We start from the raw sequence: 20,206 nt of genomic DNA, 5'->3' as shown, positions 1-20,206 counted from the left end.
AATAGTAAAACTTATGAGTCTCAGAGACAAAGAGAAAATCCTGAAAGCAGCTCGGGAGAAGAGATACATAACCTACAATGGTAGAAATATTAGATTGGCAACAGACCTATCCACAGAGACCTGGCAGGCCAGAAAGGACTGGCATGAGATCTTCAGAGCACTGAACGAGAAAAATACGCAGCCAAGAATACTATATCCAGCTAGGCTCTCATTGAAAATTGAAGGAGAGATAAAAAGCTTACAGGACAAACAAAAACTAAAGGAATTTGCAAACACGAAACCAGCCCTCCAAGAAATATTGAAAGGGGTCCTCTAAGCAAAGAGAGAGCCTAAAAGCAGCATAGATCAGAAAGGAACACAGACAATATACAGTAACAGTCACCTTACAGGCAATACAATGGCACTAAATTCATACCTTTCAGTAGTTACCCTGAATGTAAATGGGCTAAATGCCCCAATCAAAAGACAAAGGCTATCAGATTGGATTAAAAAACAAGACCCATCGATATGCTGTCTGCAAGAGACTCATTTTAGACCCAAAGACACCCCCAGATTGAAAGTGAGGGGGTGGAAAACCATTTACCATGCTAATGGACACCAAAAGAAAGCTGGGGTGGCAATCTTTATATCAGACAAATTAGATTTTAAACCAAAGACTGTAATAAGAGATGAAGAAGGACACTATATCCTACTTAAAGGGTCTATCCAACAAGAAGATCTAACAATTGTAAATATCTATGCCCCTAACATGGGAGCAGCCAATTTTATAAGGCAATTAATAACAAAGCGAAGAAACACATTGACAACAATACAATAATAGTGGGGGACTTTAACACCACCCTGACTGAAATGGACAGATCTTCTAAGCAAAAGATCAACAAGGAAATAAAGACTTTAAATGATACACTGGACCAAATGGACTTCACAGACATATTCAGAACATTCCATCCCAAAGCAACGAATACACATTCTTCTCTAGTGCCCATGGAACATTCTCCAGAATTGATCACATCCTAGGTCACAAATCAGGTCTCAACCAGTATCAAAAGATTGGGATCATTCCCTGCATATTTTCAGACCACAATGCTTTGAAACTAGAACTCAATCACAAGAGGAAAGTCGGAAAGAACTCAAATACATGGAGGCTAAAGAGCATCCTACTAAAGAATGAATGGGTCAACCAGGAAATTAAAGAAGAATTAAAAATATTCATGGAAACCAATGAAAATGAAAACACAACTGTTCAAAATCTTTGGGATACAGCAAAGGCAGTCCTGAGAGGAAAGTATATAGCAGTACAAGCCTTTCTCAAGAAACAAGAAAGGTCTCAAATACACAACCTAACCCTACACCTAAAGGAGCTGGAGAAAGAACAGCAAATAAAGCCTAAACCCAGCAGGAGAAGAGAAATAATGAAGATCAGAGCAGAAATCAATGAACTAGAAACCAGAAGAACAGTAGAACAGATCAACGAAACTAGGAGCTGGTTCTTTGAAAGAATTAACAAGATTGATAAACCCCTGGCCAGACTTATCAAAAAGAAAAGAGAAATGACCCAAATCAACAAAGTCATGAATGAAAGAGGAGCGATCACAACCAACACCAAAGAAATACAAACAATTATAAGAACATACTATGAGCAACTCTGCCAGCAAATTAGATAACCTGGAAGAAATGGGTGCATTCCCAGAGATGTATCAACTACCAAAATTGAACCAGGAAGAAATAGAAAACCTGAACAGACCTATAACCCCTAAGGAAATTGAAGCAGTCATCAAAAATCTCCCAACAAACAAAAGCCCAGGGCCAGATGGCTTCCCAGGGGAATTCTATCAGACATATAAAGAAGAATTAATACCTATTCTCCTGAAACTGTTCCAAAAAATAGAAATGGAAGGAAAACTTCCAAACTCATTTTATGAGGCCACCATTACCTTGATCCCAAAACCAAAGACCCCATCAAAAAGAATTACAGACCAATATCCTTGATGAACATGGATGCAAAGATTCTCACCAAAATACTAGCCAATAGGATCCAACAATACATTAAAAGGATTATTCACCATGACCAAGTGGGATTTATCCCTGGGCTGCAAGGTTGGTTCAACATCCGCAAATCAATCAACGTGATACAATACATTAAGAAAAGAAAGAACAAGAATCATATGATCCTCTCAATAGATGCAGAAAAAGCATTTGACAAAGTACAGCATCCTTTCTTGATCAAAACTCTTCAGAGTATAGGGATAGAGGGTACATACCTCAATATCATAAAAGCCATCTATGAAAAACCTACAGCGAATATCATTCTCAATGGGGAAAAGCTGAGAGCTTTTCCCCTAAGGTCAGGAACACGGCAGGGATGTCCACTCTCAGCACTGCTATTCAACATAGTATTAGAAGTCCTAGCCACAGCAATCAGACAACAAAAAGAAATCAAAGGCATCCAAATCGGCAAAGAGGAAGTCAAACTCTCACTCTGCAGATGATATGATACTGTATGTGGAAAACCCAAAAGACTCCACCCCAAAACTGCTAGAACTCATACAGGAATTCAGTAAAGTGGCAGGATATAAAATCAATGCACAGAAATCAGTGGCATTCCTATACACCAACAACAAGACAAAAGAGAGACAAATCCAGGAGTCGATCCCATTTACAAGTGCACCCAAAACCATAAGATACCTAGGAATAAATTTAACCAAAGAGGCAAGGGATCTGTACTCAGAAAACTATAAAATACTCATGAAAGAAATTGAAGAAGACACAAAGAAATGGAAAAACGTTCCATGCTCATGGGTCGGAAGAACAAACATGGTGAAGATGTCAATGCTACCTAGAGCAATCTACACATTCATTGCAATCCCCGTCAAAATACCATCCACTTTTTTCAAAGAAATGGAACAAATAATCCTAAAATTTGTATGGAACCAGAAGAGACCCCGAATAGCCAGAGGAATGTTGAAAAAGAAAAGCAAAGCTGGCGGCATCACAATTCCGGACTTCCAGCTCTATTACAAAGCTGTCATCATCAAGACAGTATGGTACTGGCACAAAAACAGACACATAGATCAATGGAACAGAATCGAGAGCCCAGAAATGGACCCTCAACTCTATGGTCAACTAGTCTTCGACAAAGGAAAGAATGTCCAATGGAAAAAAGAGAGTCTCTTCAACAAATGGTGTTGGGAAAATTGGACAGCCACATGCAGAAGAATGAAACTGGACCATTGGGACTCCTGGGTGGCTCAGTCGGTTAAGCGGCTGCCTTCGGCCCGGGTCATGATCCCAGGGTCCTGGGATCGAGTCCCACATCAGGCTCCTTGCTCAGCAGGGAGCCTGCTTCTCCCTCTCTCTCCCTCTGCTTGTGCTCTCTCTGTCAAATAAATAAAATCTTTAAAAAAAAAAAAAAAAAGAAACTGGACCATTTCCTTACACCACACACAAAAATAGATTCCAAATGGTTGAAAGACCTAAACGTGAGACAGGAGTCCATCAAAATCCTAAAGGAGAACACAGGCAGCAACCTCTTCGACCTCAACCGCAGCAACTTCTTCCTAGAAACATCGCCAAAGGCAAGGGAAGCAAGGGCAAAAATGAACTATTGGGATTTCATCAGGATAAAAAGCTTTTGCACAGCGAAAGAAACAGTCCACAAAACCAAAAGACAACTGACAGAACGGGAGAAAATATTTGCCAATAACATATCAGATAAAGGGCTAGTATCCAAAATCTATAAAGAACTTATCAAACTCAACACCCAAAGAACAAATAATCCAATCAAGAAATGGGCAGAAGACATGAACAGACATTTTTCCAAAGAAGACATCCAAATGGCCAACAGACACATGAAAAAGTGCTCAACATCGCTCGGCATCAGGGAAATCCAAATCAAAACCTCAATGAGATACCACCTCACACCCGTCAGAATGGCTAAAATTAACAAGTCAGGAAACGACAGATGTTGGCGGGGATGTGGAGAAAGGGGAACCCTCCTACACTGTTGGTGGGAATGCAAGCTGGTGCAACCGCTCTGGAAAACAGTATGGCGGTTACTCAAACAGTTGAAAATAGAGCTACCATACGATCCAGCAGTTGCACTACTGGGTACTTACCACAAAGATACAAATGCAGGGATCCGAAGGGGTATGTGCACCCCAATGTTTATAGCAGCAATGTCCACAATAGCCAAATTGTGGAAACAGCCAAGCTGTCCATCGACAGATGAATGGATAAAGAAGAGGTGGTATATATACACAATGGAATATTATGCAGCCATCAAAAGGAATGAGCTCTTGCCATTTGCAGTGACGTGGATAGAACTGGAGGGTGTTATGCTGAGTGAAATAAGTCAATCAGAGAAAGACATGTATCATATGACCTCACTGATATGAGGAATTCTTAATCTCAGGAAACAAACCGAGTGTTGCTGGAGTGGTGGGGGGTGGGAGGGATGGGGTGGCTGGGTGATAGACATTGGGTAGGGTATGTGCTATGGTGAGCGCTGTGAATTGTGCAAGACTGTTGAATCACAGATCTGTACCTCTGAAACAAATAATGCAACATACGTTAAGAAAAAAGAAGAAGAAGATAGGAGGGGAAGAATAAAGGGGAGAAGTCAGAGGGGGAGACGAACCATGAGAGACGATGGACTCTGAAAAACAAACTGAGGGTTCTAGAGGGGAGGAGGGTGGGCGGATGGGTTAGCCTGGTGATGGGTATTAAAGAGGGCACATTCTGCGTGGAGCACTGGGTGTTATGCACAAACAATGAATCATGGAACATTACATCAAAAACTAATGATGTATTGTATGGTGATTAACATAACAATAAAAAATTTTAAAAAGAGTTTTAAAGAGATACTTTAAATTTTATTTAAGGCATTTGAAGCATGAATCAGTGTTTGAAATTCCTGCATAATACCTTACACTGCCTTTGTGTCAACATTTTTCAGTAGTCAGGATCTAAAATATATTTAGAATTTGGGCAGAAAAGTAATATCTAAAAACCTTAAACTGAGAAAAGCCAACTGAGTTAACACTAGCAGGGATACCAGTGTTGCCCATGTATTTTCACCGTGTCAGGAGAACCTCTTGTACCCCCAAAGTTACTGCTGCTGTATACAGGCAAGGCAGGCTTTCCCTTACAGGCAAGTCACGCTTTCCTTGAGCTCCAGCTTTGAATCACTCCATTTATGAATTGCTGCTCCTGTCATACTTGTTTAGATATTCTGGATGCTTTTCATAACCCATCTGTCATAATGTCTTTCTCTAACTCGGAAGAAGCTTAGACCTCACCTGGTCGTCTCGTCTGGTTTTCAACTGAGCCCTAATTGTGTCTTTATACTATTCCTGCACCCTGTGTGAAATCTGAGTTGTTAGAAGATGAAAATCTGAAATTTCCTTAATCTGATATTCATACTCATCTGGGATAAGAAGTACAAAGCACATAATTGGGAATGTTGTACTTCTTTTACTTTCTCAAAGCAACCCAGTATTTTTTATGGTATGTAACGCTGACTGAAAGAAATGAGCTCTCCATTGACCACTTATCAGTCAAGGTTCTCCAGAGTAACACAACCAACAGGACATCATACATAAGGAGATTTATTTTAAGGAATTGGATCACTCAAGTGTGAGTGCACACAAGTTGAAATCTGTAGGGCAGGTTGGCAGGCTAGAAATTCAGCAGGAGTTGCACTAGAGTCTTAGGGCAGAACTTCTTCTCCAGGAAACTTGTTTTTGTTCATAAGGCCTTTATCTGTCCCTATGCTCTTTTCTTTACCTTTCTTTTTTACCTGTTTACTTATGTACATTTCTAGGTATTGTTTGTAACAGGATCCTAAGACCCTCCAGAGTAAGGACCAGATTTTATTTTACTATTGTTTCTCTTCAGTATCTAGCAGAATCAGTATTTATAGTGAGTTTTCTATGTGTTGGAGACTTTGTGCCAGGCAATGAGAATTACCTTGTTAATTCTTTTTTTTTTTTTTTTTAAGATTTATTTGAGAGCGAGTGCATGAGAAGAGGGAGGCGGAGAGGGAGAGGGGAAGCAGAGTCCCTGCTGAGTGCGGAGCCTGCCACCGCAATTGAGGGGCTTGATCTCCAGATCTGGACCCCGAGATCGTGACCTGAGCCTTGACATCATGATCTGAGCTGAAACCAAAAGCCAGATGCTTAACCAACTGAGCCACCCAGGCTCCCATCTTGTTAATTCTTAAAGTAACCTGTGAGGTAGATGATATTTCATTTTGTAGATGAGGAGACTAGGTCTCTGACCCATCCGAAATCACAAAACTAGTTATGGGTAGAATTAGGTTTGAATCTAATTTCTTTGACTCTGAAGATCATGCTTTAGTTCAAGAAAATTATTTAATTTCATTTATTCAATAAGTATTTATTGAACAGAAATTTCTTGGCATAACAGAACAAGTCTTAACATGTCTTCAGTCTTCACTTTTAGGGATGTTTTCGTATTTCTTTCATATGCTTAAAGCAACAGACTATTGCAAGAATTGAATAAAATCAGGGCACCTGGGTGGCTAGTCGTTAAGCGTCTGCCTTCGGCTCGGGTCATAATCCCAGGGTCCTGGGATTGAGCCCCACATCGGGCTCCCTGCTCAGCGGGAACCTTCTTCTCCCTCTCCTACTCCCCCTGCTTGTGTTTCCTCTCTCGCTGTCTCTCTCTCTCTCTCTCTCTCTCTCTCTCTCTCTCTCTCTCTCTCTCTGTCAGAGAAATAAATAAATCTTTAAAAAATTTGAATAAAATCAGTTTAATGAAGAGCAGACCATAGATTTAGGGTTCTTTTTATATTTTTCATCTGAGTATTGTTGACACATAGATTTGGTTTTATACAGTTGTTATTAATAGAAAATATAAAACAAACTGTACATATTCTTCAGAACTCTTCTGGAACTGAGTGGAACTTGAAAATGAAAATAATTGTAACTAGATGTTTCAAAAGTTATAAATCTTTCAAAGTTTTTTTCCTGTGTAGAAACCATCTTTATTTTTTTAATTTAAAATCAGTTTGTTAACATATAGTGTATTAGTTTCAGAGGTAAAGTTTAGTGATTCATCAGTTGCATATAACACCCAGTGCTCATTCCATCAAGTGCCCATTACCCAGTTTCCCCATCCCCTACCCACCTCCCCTCCAGGAACCCTCAGTTTGTTTCCTAGAGTTAAGAGTCTCTTTCTCTATTTTGCTTAGCATAATACCCTCTAGTTCCATCCACATCGTTACAAATGGTAAGATTTCATTCTTTTAAGTGGCTAATATTCTATCAAAGTTCTGTTTTTTAGTTGTATATTACACTATCTATTTAAAAACAAGTAGGGGCACCTGGGTGGCTCAGTCAGTTAAACATCGGACTCTTGATTTCAGCTCAGGTCATGATCTCAGGGTCCTGGGATTGAGCCCTGTGTCAGCTGGGAGTCTGCTTGAGGATTCTTTCCCTCCCTCTGCTCCTCCCCCCATGTACACAGGCAGCACACACGAGCTCTCTCTCTCTCTCTAATTAATTAAATAAAAGCAGGTATACCACATAAAACATGCTTTTATTTATTTTTTTTTAAAGATTTTATTTATTTGAGAGAGAGAATGAGAGATAGCACGAGAGGGAAGAGGGTCAGAGGGAGAAGCAGACTCCCCGCTGAGCAGGGAGCCCGATGTGGGACTCGATCCCAGGACTCCAGGATCATGACCCGAGCCAAAGGCAGTCGCTCAACCAACTGAGCCACCCAGGCACCCTAAAACATGCTTTTACAACTAGCCCCAAATAGCATATATTTATCAGTGCAGCAACATATTCAAATCAATATTTGCACTTAGTATTTAATATCTTTGTGCCTCTGTGTTCTCATTTGTAAAGGGGGATAATTACCTACCTCATAGTAGAGTGTTAAGAACAATTTTTAGCACATTGCAAGTACTCAATAACTGTCATCATTGCTTTGATTTATCACCTTTAGGCATAACAAAGAATACAGGGGTCTCATTTGTGTTTCCTCATTCAATATAACTCATAGTTCTCCTTAAATAGATTATGCTGAAAAGTTAAAGAACTTCTGCCAGCTGGAAACTTTTGACAGATGTTTGGTTCCTGGGTGATGGGCCATCACAGTGCCTAAAGCAGTTACACTACCCTCTTCTAGCTTTTGAAAATTCTATGGTATATTCTGAGATGTTTGATGATTTCTCTCATTTTCTTGCCTTGGATGTGACAGGTGTACAATAACTTTTCATTTCCAGGCTGCATTATAGGATAATCTTTTTGAAGGTATTTTAAGTGACAATTAGGGAATTTGTGTGAGTTAAAATTCGCCAGTGTTGCCAATGTCAGAATAACTGAACTGAAGTGACAATCAAATGAGTGGATGCCTTATAGTCATAGCCTAGTTTCAGTATATGGGGACTATAAAAACTAAGGCACACCTTAGTCCTCTCTTGGTGCTTAGCAGATTTCTTTTGACCTAGATCATAAGATTATCCTAAATTTAGAACAGGTAATATAAAAGAAGTCTTAGAATCGAAGAAATATGGTATGTAACTGGGAAAAAGTGCAGTCTTCCAAGTGAATTGGATAATCTTTTGTTCTTTCTGATGCTAGGTGTAGCAATAGTAACAAAACTGTTGAGATACTGAAAGAACTGAAAGTTTGCTTTTATTGTGCAAATAGTGTGTTTTCATAGGGTGATAAAATGATCAATGTCAATTGCTCAATAGAACTACTTCCTGCTTTCTTCTTCGATGGATAAAACGGTCAGGTTATGGCACATTTCCAGAAGAGAATGCCTTTGCTGTTTTCAACATATAGATTTTGTCACTGCCATAGCTTTCCATCCAAGAGTAAGTAATTGTTTATATATATTTTTATTAGACTGTAAGGAAGGTGAAGGAACCTGGTTTCTCTGGAGGGCCGTAGGACTACAGGAAAAAAAATTATTAACAGCACATAGTTAAGAACAACTTAATTTGGTCTTTTGCTTTACTTATGTATGTATTTATGTATGTATTTATTTTAAAGTAGGCTCCACACCCAGCATGGAGCCCAGTGCGGGACTTGAACTCATGACCCTGAGATCAAGACCTGAGCTGAGAACAAGAGTTGGACTCTTGGGGCACCTGGGTGGCTCAGTCGTTAAGAGTCTGCCTTCGGCTCAGGTCATGATCCCAGGGTCCTGGGATAGAGCCCCGCATCGGGCTCCCTGCTCAGCGGGGAGCCTGCTTCTCCCTCTCCCACTCCCCCTGCTTATGTTCCCTCTCTTGCTGTGTCTCTCTCTCTGTCAAATAAATAAATAAAATCTTTTTAAAAAGAAAAAAAAAGAGTTGGACTCTTAACTGAGCCACCCAGGTGCCCCTCATTTTTTTTTAAGATTTATTTATTTATTTTGAGAGAGAGAGATACATGAGCGCGAGTGGGGAGAGGGAGAGAGAGACTCTCCAGCAGACTCCCCACTGAGCACAGAGCCGGACAGTGTGCAGCTCAATCTCACAACCCTGAGATTGTGACCTGAGCTGAAACCAAGAGTCAGATGCTCAACCAACTGAGCCACCCAGAGGCCCCTTAAGCATTTGACTCTTGATCTCAGCTCGGGTCTTGATCTCCAGTTTGTGAGTTTAAGCCCCACATTGGGCTATAAGCGTGTAGCCTACTTAAAAAAAGAGAAAAGGAAATATTCTGCTAATCTGTATTAGAACTGGAAATGTTATAGTCTAACTCTAAGAATGAAAAGCCATCCCAAATCTTTAATAAGATGTTCAGGATATAAATAAAATAATGTATCATAGTAAAGATGAGAGGTTGGAGATGGAAGAAGAGGAGACAGCAGGTGGATAAATAAGATAGGGAAGCATATAGGCAAGAATAGTGGGCGGGTTGGGGTGGGAAGAGAAAGGTGGAGAGGTTGAAAGAGGCAAAGATCAAAATTCATTACAAGGTATACTGAATTCCTATTTAATGTCTGGAAATAGAAATACTGTTTTGGGGTTTTTTTTGTTTTGGGGGTGTTGTAGGTTTTTTATTTGTTTTGTTTTGTTTTAGTGAGCTCTGCACCGAATGTGGGGCTTGAACTCACAACCCCAAGATCAAGAGTCACATGCTCTACCGACTGAACCAGCCAGGCACCCCTGGAAATATTGTTAATCATGAGATCCATCTTAATTCATTTTCAATTTAGAAAATCCCTCAATATCTTTCCTCTGAAAAGGAAGTGTTTCATATAATTTCAACCAAAGGAGGAAAATTCATCTTGGAATTGCTGACCTATCTTATGTTCTTGTAGGATAGAGCCACCAAATGAGTAAGGCTAAATTAATTTTTGCTCTTTGCAACTATAAGCACAAGAGAAGTCCCATGCTGGTGCTGCTCCACTAGCTAGGTTGAAATAAGTGGAGGACTTGAGCTGACCTGACTTATCTAACTCCCCCATGTTGTTGTATAAATCCTATTTCTATTCATGTCCTCATCTCTCTAATTTTAACACCCACTGTCATGTTAATGCAACATTTTAGTTATATTCACATTTCTTCCTCTTTTTCCCCAGATTAAGAAAGAAGAATGACATTTTTCCCCCCTCAATATAATTTTCCTCCCTGGGCAGGCTTATAATATAGACAGTAATTTTGAACCCTTAGAAGACTTTGGTTACAAACTTTGGCAAATTAAAAATGCTTAATCTATACTGATACCTTATCAGTTTTGACCATCAAGCTTTTTGAGGCTTCTTTCTGAATAACACTCCCATCCTGTCAGCCAAGGATGCAGCAAAAAAATGGTTTTACTCCTGTCAGCAACTGTGAGCAAAATCCTTCCCTCACCTCTATTTTAACTATAATGTGTCAGGGTGGAAAGAAAGAGGTATTAGGTTGTGATAGTCATCTATGTAGTACTTTATTATTAAGGTTCCTGTTTTGTCAGTAGTTTTTCTATACTTATATTTGGTTTTATTTTGGAGACTGAAAAGCCCTAATTCTAAAATTCTGTAGATCCGAAGGATTTTTAAGAGGGGTAGCAAAGGATGGTGTGGTGTTAACATTTTCTTAGGAAACATGACTCTATTAAATAATGTTATCTGGAAGGAAGGAAGCAGAATTACAAAAGAAATAGCAAAATGAAGATAATACATGCACACACATACACACGTATGCATGTATGTAAATAAAATTCTGAATTGTAAGAGCAACATGAAGTTATTTTTACTTGTTCCGCTCTTCTTCTGGTAATCATTAAGTAGAGCTTACTATACCACAGCCATAAGAACGTCCTTTCTGTGTAGGCTGTCCTTGACAGGCTTCAGAGGTGAGGAAGAATGATAGTCTTGAGCAGAGAAGGGAATACTTCTTGTTTTGGCACCCCAATTATTTTACTCTTAATTCTTTTTTTTTTTAAGATTGTATTTATTTATTTGAGAGAGAGAGAGAGAGCATGAGAAAGGGGGAGGGTCAAAGGGAGAAGCAGGCTCCCTGCTGCGGGCGATTCGGGATGCAGGAGATTTGGGGTGCGGGACATGCGGGACTTGGATGCGTGCAGGACTCAGATGTGGGGCTCCATCCCGGGACTCAATCCCAGGACCCCAGGATCATGACCTGAGCCGAAGGCAGTCGCTTAACCGACTGAGCCACCCAGGCGCCCTTACTCTTAATTCTTATGTTATCAAAAATTAGACCAGCTTTGGTGATCATTTTTGCAACATATACAAATACTGAATCATTATGTTATACACCTGAAACTAATATGACATTGTCTGTCAATGATATCTCAATTAAAAAAAAGTTAGACCAGCTTAGTGGTATGCCTGGTTTAGTGTATAGCAGGGTTTCTCACCCTTTGTACTGTTGACATTTTGAGCTGGATAATTCTTTGTTGTAAAGAGAATAAAGTCTGTCCTGTGCATTGCAGGATGTTTAACGGGGTTCCTGTCCTCTACCGATGCCAGTAACATCCCACCCCCAGTTGTGACAGTCAAAAATGTCTCCAGACTTTGCTAGATGTCCCCTGTGGGGCCAACTTGCCCCCTGTTGATAAACCCCTGCTTTGGGATTGAGAATTTGAATATTGAAGCAATTTCCTAACTGACATGATGTCAAAATTCCCACAAAATAACTGGTTCTGTGGGCTAATCGGCATTAGTCTTTTATCCAAGTATTACGTGGATCCCAGAGGAAGATACGGATAAACGTATCATTACAGGATAGTTTTTCCCAAAGCATGTTCCTTGAAGGTGCTAGCCCTGCTAAGTTTTCTTACCGATTCCCTCCCAACCACAACACCCACCGCCCCCCCCCCCAAAAAAAGGTCCCTGGTTATATAAGTTGGAAAATGCTACCTACTTTATTCCTCTTTTGGAGATTGAGAATCCTCTTTAGCTTTCTGTAACCCAGAATCTCTCAAACTTACTTGAACCATTCTCCTACATGACCATTCTCCAACACATCATCCATTAACATCCATACCTTGGGAAAAGCAGTTTAAGGATATAATAAAGTAATTAGAAAGTCATTTTTCCAAAGTGAATACTGAAGTTTCTAATTGTCATTTTTCATGAATAAAATAATGCTTGCTTGGGGGTGCCTGGCTGGCTCCATCGGTAGAGCATGTGACTCTTGATCTCCTTGGGGTTGTGAGTTCAGGCCCCACGTTGGGTATAGAGATTACTTAAAAATAAAATCTTGAAGAAGAATATTTCATAAATGGGATTTACATATTTTAAACATTTTTCTAATGGGCTTTATGTTTTGATTTGCTAATGAATTTTTCTTGATCTGGTAAAATGAGAGCTTTCTCTTTTGCAACATTTTTAGGATGACAGGTATTTTCTAAGTGGGTCATTGGATGGAAAGCTCCGTCTTTGGAACATACCTGACAAAAAAGTCGCTTTGTGGAATGAAGTAGATGGTCAAACAAAATTGATCACAGCTGCAAATTTCTGTCAGAATGGCAAATACGCCGTGATTGGGACATATGATGGCAGATGTATTTTCTATGATACAGAGGTAAATGATATCTTGTGTAAATTATATAATGAAATACTCAGCAGTTTCATATAAGTTGGTGTATCCTCTCTGGGCATTACAAATTGGGGCAAATAATACTATGCCTCTCTGCAAGTTGGATCAGATGATCTTTGAGGTTCTTTCTAATCCTCATATTTTAAATTTATGATTTCTTTTTAGCATTTGAAATACCACACACAAATACATGTCCGATCTACCAGAGGACGCAACAAAGTTGGAAGAAAAATTACTGGCATTGAACCTTTACCCGGAGAAAATAAGGTACTAAGTATTCAAAACCATCTCTCTTCACGCTATATATAGACTCCTGAAAATTCTTACTGTCTTGGCTTAAGAATATATTTTCTCTCATGTGGAATACAGCCTTTTCTAGTTTTGAGGTATATTCTCTCCGTGTATGTAATACCCTTTCTGATTATACCTTAACTTAGATAAAAAGATGGTACTTTTAACTTTTCTTTTGATTTCTTTTTAGATACTGGTAACCTCAAATGACTCCAGAATCAGACTGTATGATCTTAGAGATTTGTCACTGTCCATGAAGTATAAGGGTTATGTCAACAGTAGCAGCCAGATCAAAGCAAGTTTCAGGTAAATTGGCAATGAGAAATTCCCAAAGGAGATCAGAATATTTCTCCTCTACTCCCGTATTTTCTTTGATCTATGCCTTATGTTTATAGGGTGTTTTTCGTTTCTTTGCACTTTTACAACTGATTGCTCACGTTATCATCATGCAGTACTTACCTTATCCACCTGTTTAGTAGACAGAGTTGGAATTGCCCCTATTCTGCAGACAAAGAAACCAAGACTCAGAAAATGAAGTACAATCACTGGTAGTTGCAGAGCTGGGATTAGAAGACTCACTCCCGGCTCTCCAGCATTCGTGCTTTTGTACTTCTGTGTCAGCTTTCTAAGAGGAAACTTACCTGCCACCCACCCGTGGTCTTTATCCTTTTAGGTACTGAAGCTCATAAAGCATTTTAACATCCTAAAGTACGGTATCCTGTAGTCACCCCTTTACATAACGTTATTATTTGAACTCTTAATTTGGGGTCTGCAAGCTCTCCTGAAATAGCTGCCTCCTCTTCCTTAGAGCCCTCTTTCATTCGGCCCTGTTCTTAACGGTCCTCCTTTCTGCTTGCGTTACCCAGTAATTCCTGAGAAATGTAATTGGTAACGTGTTCTGCTTCTCTCTTTCATCTCTTAAGTAGGCGTTTCTCCCTGTGTGGGTTAACTAGCAGCACAGTTGTCTCGAGCTTTAATGAACATCCTTGTGCCTCTGGGCTCCATGGCAGACCTGCATGTCCAGAACCTCTGGAGTGAGACTAGGAGTCTGTATGTCAACAAGCTCTCTTGGGTGTTTCCTTATGTATTTTAAAGCAGGAAGTGCTGATAGAGGGAAACCTAAAAAAAAAAAAAAAAAATCCCAAAACTGATTTTTTTTTTCTTTCTTTCCCAAATTTAGCCATGATTTTAGTTACCTTGTTAGTGGCTCAGAAGATAAGTATGTTTATATCTGGAGTACTTATCATGACCTCAGCAAGTTTACTTCAGTCAGGAGAGATCGTAATGATTTTTGGGAAGGTATTAAAGGTAAGTAAATGCCCACTTCTGTGTGTCTTCTAAGTGAATAGAGTTAATGTGGAGATGTATCACAAGTAAATTTGTATAGGCATTATTTCAGACAGACAGTTTGGCAGTTATAACCGCTCTTGCTTTGTATTTGGCTTTGATTTTTCTGTACCAAGGAAGAACTTGTACAGGCATACCTCATTTTAATTAAGGTGTGTACATTGTTTTTGTAGACCTAATTCTATTGCACACTAATTGACTACAGCATAGCATAGACATAATTTTTATACATGCACTGGGAAACAAAAATGCATTTGACTTGCTTTATTGCAATATCTGCTTTTTTACAATGATCTGGAACAAAACCTGCAATATCTCTGAGGTATGCCTGTATGTAGTATTTTTTTTTTACCATAAATTTTTGGATTTTAAATAGTTCTTAATTACTTATGTGTTAATTTTAAAGGATATTAGCTTATAACATACACTATTGTATTTTTTGCATATGATACTTTCTGTCTTGATGTTTAGAATCAAATTTATTAGTTATCCTGAAGTAAATTTTTTTTCCCCAGCACATAATGCAGTTGTTACATCAGCCATCTTTGCTCCAAACCCAAGTTTGATGTTGTCTTTGGATGTACAATCTGAAAAATCAGAAGGGAATGAAAAAGGTGAAGATACTGAAATTTTGGATACCATGCCCTCTGGTAGGTACTCATATTTTATTTGACCTACATTTTTTTCTAGTCAGCACTTAGTAGCCTCATTGACCTACATTGGGTATTGTGAGGTTTTCATGTGTATGAAGAATATTTCTTGTTTACAACATAATTGTTGTGAGTATCCCTTTCTAAACATTTCAGTAACCTATTTCTTGCAAGTTTTACTTCATTTAAATCTACCTTCGAATTAAAAATGAAAAATTTGAAAGTTCTTTTTTTTTTTAAGGTTTTATTTATTTATTTGAGAGAGAGCACAAGCGGGGGTGGGGGAGGCAGAGGTTGAAAACAGACTCCCCGCTGAGCAGGGAGCCTGATGAGTGCTCCATCCCAGGACCCTGGGATCATGACCTGAGCTGAACACAGACACTTAACCAACTGAGCCACCCAGGTGCCCCTATTATTTTTTTTTTTTTTTTAAGATTTTATTTGAGAGAGAGAGAGAGAGAGAGATCATGAGCAGGGGGTGAAGGGTAGAGGGAGAAGAAGCAGACTCCCGCTGAGCAGGGAGCCCAGTGTGGGACTTGATCCAATCATGACCTGAGCTGAAGGCAGACACTTAAATCGACTGAGCCACGCAGGTGCCCCAGAAGTTCATTTATTTTTATGGGCAGTTGTTCCCCTTGGAGAAATGCAAACAAGACATAACAAATACAAAATTTCTTTATTATCTGTCTTCTCATAGACTGTCATTCTGAGGACAGAGACTTATGTCCTATATATTGTTGTAATGCCAGTGCTTGCCTGCATATAGTTGGTCCTAATAAGCATGTGTTGAACAAATGAATTAAACCAAATGGAAGTAGTGTCCTTTTCTTCTTGCCACAAACTCCCCAAGCCAGGGAAAGACCGGCTAAGACACGGTAAGTGGAAGTAAGCCTCAGAGAGGAGGAGAGTACCGGAGAATGAAAGGATTACGTAGGAGCAAGCTGAAAAAAAGAGACTGAGGGGCACCTGGCTGGCTCGGTCAAGGGAGTGTGCGACTCTTGATCTTGGGGTTGTGAGTTTGAGCCCCACTTTGGGTGTAGAGATTACTTAAAAACAAAAAATCTTGGGGAACTGAAAACTGGGGGGAAAGGTGTAGGATCATTGGCATGTGACACAACAGCAGGCTTTATATTCAACTCAAAACTTTTTTTTATGCTTTTAAGGTATTATGAAGACAGATAATACAGAAGTTCTTCTTTCTGCTGACTTCACTGGAGCAATCAAAGTGTTTATTAACAAAAGGAAAAATGTATCTTAATTTGAAATGACATTTAAAATAAAAATATCAGTAAGTTTCTATATGTATTAGAACTGAAAAAAGTATATTATAGTGTTTCAGGCTAACATCCTTTTTTTTTTTTTAATTTTTACTGGAAGTTGTTCAAATATAATATATTTTTTGAGCGGCAGTGTTAATGATCTATAAACCCTGGACTGATAGACAGAAATGTGGCTAGAATAACATTGCCAAACATTAGGCTTTATGTTTTGTTATATTTGTGTTTTTGTTATATAATTGTGAACATGCACAGGTTTCTGCATGAAAATATATTAATATATTAATCACATGTGTGTGCCTTTTGGTTACATGCACTAAATCTAACAGAGTTAAATTATTTCAGTGGCCCTTTTGGCCTCATACAGGGAGGGGTGAGTCTTGTTTCTAGCTTAAATGATTTCTTTTGCACAAAACTTCATTTTTCAGGAAAGTGGTATTGACTGAGTTACTGTTTTGAAAATGTTATACAGGTTTTCAATAGGTCAACAACCATGTGTAAATGGTTTTTATAAATTTCTCAATTTGGGGACAAGATTTTTTTTTTTTGGTCTAAATTGTGGACTTAAGATTCTTTTCTTTGTATGTATATATAATCTTTCTTTCTTTTCTTTCTCCCTTTTCTTGTTTTTCTTTCTTTTTTTTCTTTTCTTTTTTTTTTTTTTTTTGCCACACTGGAGCACAATGTTTCTATGTAAAGAATTCTTTTCATTCTTTATCCATGAGCACCAGGCTTTGCTCACTTAAAAAAATTAAGCCACATTAAGGAGTGAGTCTTCTTTTTTACAATAATGTAAAAATGAACTGTTTACATTTTTTTAAAGCATTGTAGTTTTAAAAATTAAGCTGTTTTGTTTTGTGTTGTTGAATTTGAAAGCCTTTGTAAATATTGATATAATGTACCAATGAAATAACATCGGGGGCAATGGAACCCTGATCATGTTGTTGATGGTTAGCATATGTTTCTGAAAATTGAATATGTATTATTAAAAGTTGGTCGCCAAACACTTGTTAAATATGTGACTTTATTTTCACATGACTTTGGTAAACTGAGGAATGTAAGAAAAACAAAGTCTTGTTTTATACTTTGATTTTTAGTAAGCAGAAGACCAGATTTTGGACCCCTAAGTTATAATGCATTAGCCACATGCCTTTAAGAAAAAATTTTTTTCTAATTCTAAAATGAACACTGCTAAGAGTTCATCTGTGTGCTTATGTGTTCTTTACTGCATTTGTTTTCGGTATCTGAGTGAGAAGCTGGGAAGCCATGATCATATCCTTATTAATCAGCATGGTCTTGGAGTGTTCTGGATATTCTAGTTCATTACGTATTGTTTGCCTTGGTTTCACCCCTATGCTGCTTTCCTCCTCTTGCCAGTGCTGTGCTCTCCCCACTCTCTGCTTGCTCTTCTGTACCCTACCTGACACATGGAGTTGTTAAGCCATTGGCTCTGTAACCAGTCTGTTTTTTTAGTCTCAAGATCTGGCTGGCAAATGGATTGATCTAGTTTTCAGAGAATTTGATGTCTTCAACTTTTTGAGGCAGCTTGGCTTTCAATGACTGCTGCCTGAAGACTTAGAGTCTGCTGTGGTGCTAATCATTTCGGTTGCGGATAATTGGGGCATTGCCATATGAATATTTCCTGAGGGGTTTTATGCGGTTTCCGGAACCAAAAGGCAAAAAATAGTTGGGATGCAAGTTTGAAAGAATAATACTAACATTTCTAAGTTTAGTTTTTAAAATGTTTGCTGTCACGCAGATTTACAAGTCAGAAGGTGAATTTCAAAACATAGAATCAAGGTGTATACTAAGAAAAACTGATTAATATTTCTCCCTAAAATGAGTATTAGAAACTCACTATAATATGTGGTGTGGAAGAAAGAGCGCAGATTGTAGAATCAGATGAACTTAGATTTGGCCCCTCTATTAGTACATTTTTTGGATAAGTTATTTATCCTGTATTAATTTCCATTTCCTTGTGTTTAATATGAGAACACCTAACTGAAATTATAAAGATTTACTGAGAAATCATGTATGTATGTATAAAGCTTGGTGCCTAGCAGGTAAGTGTTCTCAACAAATGTACATTTCTCACTGCCTTTCCCAAATCCCTGGGTGCCCACTAGACCCTCTTCCCCCATAAAAAAGTATATAGAAGTGCCTTCTAGACATCTGAGATTTCATTGATGAATAGCCTTTTAGGGATTGACATAAGGCACCAACTTTTTTTTTTTTTTTTGCCAACTTGACACTTCAAACCATCTACCATCACCTCTTCAGAAAAGAGAACACTTTAATAGTTAAAAAAAAAAGTTAAGTACAATCTTACCATCTTAGAGCAGTGAACAATCTATTAAAGTGAATAAACCTAGCTTTTGAAAAAAAAGAAAGTAACCATATTCTCTTATTTTCCAATTTCTCCATCTGTGTATTAAAAGCTTTTTGAAAAGTCATTTTGAGCTTTTTTTTCTCTCATTTACCTTAATTGGAATTAAAATATTAATGACTCAACATAATTTAGCATGCCACTTTCTCTGATCTTCAAATGGTACAGCTGGGCAGTGACTTTTTATTCTTTGAAATATATGTTTAACAATATATTATCCCTCAGATCCCGATTTCAATTGTGTAATTTTGAGAATCAGAGGCCAGATAGCCCCACTCGTGGAAAAAAATCATCAGAATATTTTTTTAAGCATTTCAGTTATTTTTAATTAAAGAAAAACAGCCTTTTCCAAGGGTTAGACTATTTTTAAATAACTTCAATTACTATGGGGATTCAAGGTAAAGACTATTTGGGATTTAATGTTTCCCCATAACTTCTCAAAAGAAAGGCCTTTCCAGTTTTACTGGTGTCTAGCTCTCTGACTGATTTATTCATTAAGCAAATGTTCATTGAACACCTACTATATACAGAGCGCTGCTGGGACTAGGGAAGAATAAGGCAACATTCCTGTGCCAGAAGAGCTCACAGTCTGGTGGAGAAAGATGCACACAGAAACAAGTAAGAGGCTTGGAACTGTCTTGTGGCTGTGGCCCTAGAAATGCCCCTTCTAACCCTAACCCGTCTGCTCCACCCTTCCTAGTAACTCGTGGCAGCCACTTGATCTCAGGCCAATCTTCGTTCATCTGATATTACCAGCAGCAAGCATAATATGGGCAACAGAGTTTATAAGTAAGCCAGAGGTAAGGCAGAGAAAACGGATTACCCACCGTGGCGACATTTTCCCTCGTCTCTCGTCCTCTCCTCCCAGCCTGAAATCTTTGTCTTATTTCCCCCCAAAAATCTTAACTGTCTTTTCCTTTGAGCTGACTCCAGCTTAATAGACCCCTCCCCTCAACTGCTCTCTTCCCTTCGGTTCTGAAGCTTTGCCTGTTTTGTTTTGTTCTGTTTTGTTCTCTAGATTTGAGTCATCTGTGCTCCTGGGGAACCCAGGCTCCCTTTGTTAACCACAGGCACTCTTCTGGCATAGATTTATGCACATGAAATACATTCAGGTTGATGCAGCAGGGTCAAGGGAGGTGGGAGTGTAAACATGAAGGGAAAGATCTATCGCAGAGTCCCAAATGCCATCATGTGAGTTACCTAGGGTGGTCCCAGCAGATAGTTTGCTCATACATCCGGCTAC

At 38.7% G+C, this 20,206-nt stretch overlaps 1 protein-coding gene across 2 annotated transcripts in view; it reads left to right on the top strand.

Moving 5' to 3' along the window:
• The window catches only part of WDR44 (WD repeat domain 44), an 85,746-nt gene extending 68,163 nt beyond the window's left edge, over positions 1-17,583 (top strand). The window contains exons 14-21 of one of the 2 annotated variants that reach the window (XM_027609368.2): positions 8,729-8,851; positions 12,806-12,997; positions 13,178-13,279; positions 13,494-13,609; positions 14,484-14,611; positions 15,166-15,300; positions 16,464-16,588; positions 17,257-17,583. In XM_027609368.2, coding sequence (XP_027465169.1) covers positions 8,729-8,851; positions 12,806-12,997; positions 13,178-13,279; positions 13,494-13,609; positions 14,484-14,611; positions 15,166-15,300; positions 16,464-16,558 — 891 coding nt within the window. In that variant the 3' untranslated portion in view covers positions 16,559-16,588; positions 17,257-17,583. Of the gene's footprint in view, positions 1-8,728; positions 8,852-12,805; positions 12,998-13,177; positions 13,280-13,493; positions 13,610-14,483; positions 14,612-15,165; positions 15,301-16,463 lie in introns of both variants that reach the window. The other variant, XM_027609367.2, reaches the window with a different exon arrangement.
• The last annotated feature ends 2,623 nt before the right edge of the window (positions 17,584-20,206 follow it).

The sequence above is a fragment of the Zalophus californianus genome, chromosome X, assembly GCF_009762305.2.
Source record: "Zalophus californianus isolate mZalCal1 chromosome X, mZalCal1.pri.v2, whole genome shotgun sequence".
NCBI classification, from domain to species: domain Eukaryota; kingdom Metazoa; phylum Chordata; class Mammalia; order Carnivora; family Otariidae; genus Zalophus; species Zalophus californianus.
This window is presented reverse-complemented; position numbering and strand designations above follow the sequence as displayed.